Source organism: Procambarus clarkii, chromosome 51 (genome assembly GCF_040958095.1).
Source record: "Procambarus clarkii isolate CNS0578487 chromosome 51, FALCON_Pclarkii_2.0, whole genome shotgun sequence".
Lineage (NCBI taxonomy): Eukaryota > Metazoa > Arthropoda > Malacostraca > Decapoda > Cambaridae > Procambarus > Procambarus clarkii.
The window spans coordinates 6,347,682-6,351,302 of NC_091200.1; the positions used below are offsets into that span (position 1 = coordinate 6,347,682).

The 3,621-nt window shown below is 53.0% G+C and overlaps 2 protein-coding genes across 2 annotated transcripts in view; one reads left to right on the plus strand and one right to left on the minus strand.

Annotated features, from left to right (window-relative positions):
- Window positions 1–1,668: 1,668 nt before the first annotated feature.
- Window positions 1,669–2,181, plus strand: LOC138351958 (uncharacterized). The gene has a single exon (XM_069304128.1). The coding sequence runs from the start codon at window positions 1,669–1,671 to the stop codon at window positions 2,179–2,181; it is 513 nt and encodes a 170-aa protein (XP_069160229.1).
- A 180-nt stretch (window positions 2,182–2,361) lies between these two features.
- The window catches only part of LOC138351959 (uncharacterized), a 27,753-nt gene continuing 26,493 nt past the window's right edge, over window positions 2,362–3,621 (minus strand). Inside the window, exon 2 of the mRNA XM_069304129.1 lies at window positions 2,362–3,053. Within this exon, the coding sequence (XP_069160230.1) occupies window positions 2,362–3,053 (692 nt within the window). The remainder of the gene's footprint in view (window positions 3,054–3,621) is intronic.

Genomic DNA, 3,621 nt, shown 5'->3' on the forward strand with positions numbered 1-3,621 from the left:
ATCCCCATTGGCCAAACTATTATGTATTGTCGACAAGACCTACCATTAATGTATGATGACTTACTGTAAATATGTAGCTCTTGTAATAGCACTTTCTCTGTAACTAGCTGACATTGTATCTATAAGGTGTGAAGAATTGAAGAAATTGTTTATGTAATAATCTAAGATGAGGTCTGATAAAGACCTTTTGTGCCCTCTGTAATGCTTTTGCGCTACCGCTCACAGGATGAGTATGGGGTGCACAATAAACTAGCCGCCTTCGGCGGCAACAATCAAATCAAATCTCCAGGTCAGCAATTTCTCCAGCTTTGAAAGGGGCTGTCATTGTGCAACAGTACTCCACTCTAGAGAGCACTAGCGTCTTGAAAAGTATCATCATCGGGACAGCATCTCTAGTGTAAAAGGTTCTTGTTATCCAACCTGTCATTTTTCTTGCAGTTGTGACGGCTATTTTATTGTGTTCTTTAAAGGTAAGGTCTTCCGACATGAGTACACCCAGGTCCTTTACATTGCCCTTTCGTTCAATGTTATGATTTGTCTGCGTTTTGTACGTGGTTTTCGTTTTTATATTTTCATTTTTTCCGTAGCGCATGAGCTGGAACTTACCTTCATCAAATACGAAATAATTTTCTGTAGCCCATTGAAAGATCTGATTTACATCTGATTGAAGGTTTGTTGTGCCCTTTATGTTGTCTACTCTCAAAAATATCCTAGTGTCATCTGCAAAGGTACGACACTAGGATTGTGTCATACCTTTGATAGTACCTAGGATAGTACTATAGATTGTGTCCTTGTATATATCAGATATAAGGATGAGTAAAGTACTGGAGCAAGCACAGTACCCTGGGGGACTGAGCTCTTCACGGTTGATGGTCCGGATTTTATTTTGTTGACTATTGCTCATCGAGTTCTGTTAGTCAGGAAATTGTAGATCCATCTGCCTATTTTTACGGTAATTCTTTTTTAACGCATTTTATGTGCAATAACTCCATGGTCACATTTATCGAAGACATTTGCGAAATCTGTGTAAATTACATCAGCGTTTTGTTTGTCTTCCATGGCATCTAGTGCCATGTCATAGTGGTCCAGCAACTGTGACAGGTAAGAGCGCCCTGTTCTGAACCCGTGTTGTCCGGGGTTATGGAGATGCTGTGATTCCATGTATTTTGTGATCTTCTTAGCACTCTTTCAAGTTTTTTTTATGTGATGTTAGTGCTATCGGTCTGTAAAAAAAAAAACAGGAAATTTAGTTGCAATTATTGTATTGGATAAATATTGTGAACCATTAGGTCAGGTCGAGGACCAGGCGACGAGTCATGAGGTCAGGTCGAGGACCAGGCGACGAGTCATGAGGTCAGGTCGAGGACCAGGCGACGAGTCATGAGGTCAGGTCGAGGACCAGGCGACGAGCCAGGAGGTCAGGTCGAGGACCAGGCGACGAGTCATGAGGTCAGGTCGAGGACCAGGCGACGAGCCAAGAGGTCAGGTCGAGGACCAGGCGACGAGTCATGAGGTCAGGTCGAGGACCAGGCAACGAGTCATGAGGTCAGGTCGAGGACCAGGCGACGAGTCATGAGGTCAGGTCGAGGACCAGGCGACGAGTCATGAGGTCAGGTCGAGGACCAGGCGACGAGCCAAGAGGTCAGGTCGAGGACCAGGCGACGAGTCATGAGGTCAGGTCGAGGACCAGGCGACGAGCCAGGAGGTCAGGTCGAGGACCAGGCGACGAGCCAAGAGGTCAGGTCGAGGACCAGGCGACGAGTCATGAGGTCAGGTCGAGGACCAGGCGACGAGCCAAGAGGTCAGGTCGAGGACCAGGCGACGAGTCATGAGGTCAGGTCGAGGACCAGGCGACGAGCCAAGAGGTCAGGTCGAGGACCAGGCGACGAGCCAAGAGGTCAGGTCGAGGACCAGGCGACGAGTCATGAGGTCAGGTCGAGAACCAGGCGACGAGTCATGAGGTCAGGTCGAGGACCAGGTGACGAGCCAGGAGGTCAGGTCGAGGACCAGGCGACGAGTCATGAGGTCAGGTCGAGGACCAGGCGACGAGCCAGGTCAGGTCGAGGACCAGGCGACGAGTCAGGAGGTCAGGTCGAGGACCAGGCGACGAGCCAGGAGGTCAGGTCAGGTCAGGTCGAGGACCAGGCGACGAGCCAGGAGGTCAGGTCGAGGACCAGGTGAAGGTATTAACGTGTTCTACCAGCGCAACTATCCCACCCGGTGCCAGGAAAGGGAGAGTGAGCCGTAACACACCTGGCTCTTGGGTAAGGTTTACCTTGAGCGTCACCTCCGAGGGGTGTTGCATATGTGATCGCGCGGGCCTGTAAGACATGCACACCTCTGCCCCCGAAAATAAATTATTCATGTAAATTTATTCATAGCACATGGCATCGCTTGATAACGGGGTCCCCGGGTGTGGTAATGACGCGAGGGTGCCAGGTCGCTGGTGGCGAGGGGTGCCAGGTCGCTGGTGGCGAGGGTGCCAGGTTGCTGGTGGCGAGGGGTGCCAGGTCGCTGGTGGCGAGGGTGCCAGGTCGCTGGTGGCGAGGGTGCCAGGTCGCTGGTGGCGAGGGTGCCAGGTCGCTGGTGACGAGGGTGCCAGGTCGCTGGTGGCGAGGGGTGCCAGGTCGCTGGTGGCGAGGGGTGCCAGGTCGCTGGTGGCGAGGGGTGCCAGGTCGCTGGTGACGAGGGTGCCAGGTTGCTGGTGGCGAGGGGTGCCAGGTCGCTGGTGACGAGGGGTGCCAGGTCGCTGGTGACGAGGGTGCCAGGTTGCTGGTGGCGAGGGGTGCCAGGTCGCTGGTGGCGAGGGTGCCAGGTCGCTGGTGGCGAGGGTGCCAGGTTGCTGGTGGCGAGGGGTGCCAGGTCGCTGGTGGCGAGGGGTGCCAGGTCGCTGGTGACGAGGGTGCCAGGTTGCTGGTGGCGAGGGGTGCCAGGTCGCTGGTGACGAGGGTGCCAGGTCGCTGGTGACGAGGGGTGCCAGGTCGCTGGTGGCGAGGGTGCCAGGTCGCTGGTGGCGAGGGTGCCAGGTCGCTGGTGACGAGGGTGCCAGGTCGCTAGTAGTATGTGTGGGTCGGGTTAAGCAGTCTTATTATTGTGGGTTATTCCCTACAGACAGTATGGTGTTGGAGGCGCTATACAGTCAGACTAGGACCCTGGAGGAAGCTCCGCGCCTCACCCATGAACTTCTCAACAGCACCAGGCCAGGTGAGGGGAGACTGGTGTTATATTCAACACAAGTGCGGTTCTCCGCCCCGTCTCTGCTTGCCCCTCCACTACTGCTGGCTGCGCCTTCACCTCAACTACCAAAAGCTTAAACCAGCAGACACAGCTTCACTACATCTATGACAAACAAGGAATCCTTATTTTTTTGGACCTGGAAAAAGCCTTCGAACTAGCAAATGTTCCAGTCACACTGTGCTGCTTTGTGGATACAGTAATCAAAGGACACGCTGTGTCCTTTGTGCCAAAGGAAGTCTGCTCAACAGAAAAGCTAAAGTCATATTTTAAGAAAAAATGTATCCCCCTCAAAGAGGCTGGAAAATGGAACTCTGGAGGAAGGGAATACTAAGCTCCTTCCTCTTCAACTGTCTCATGGAATAATTCATGACGGTCAAGTTACTA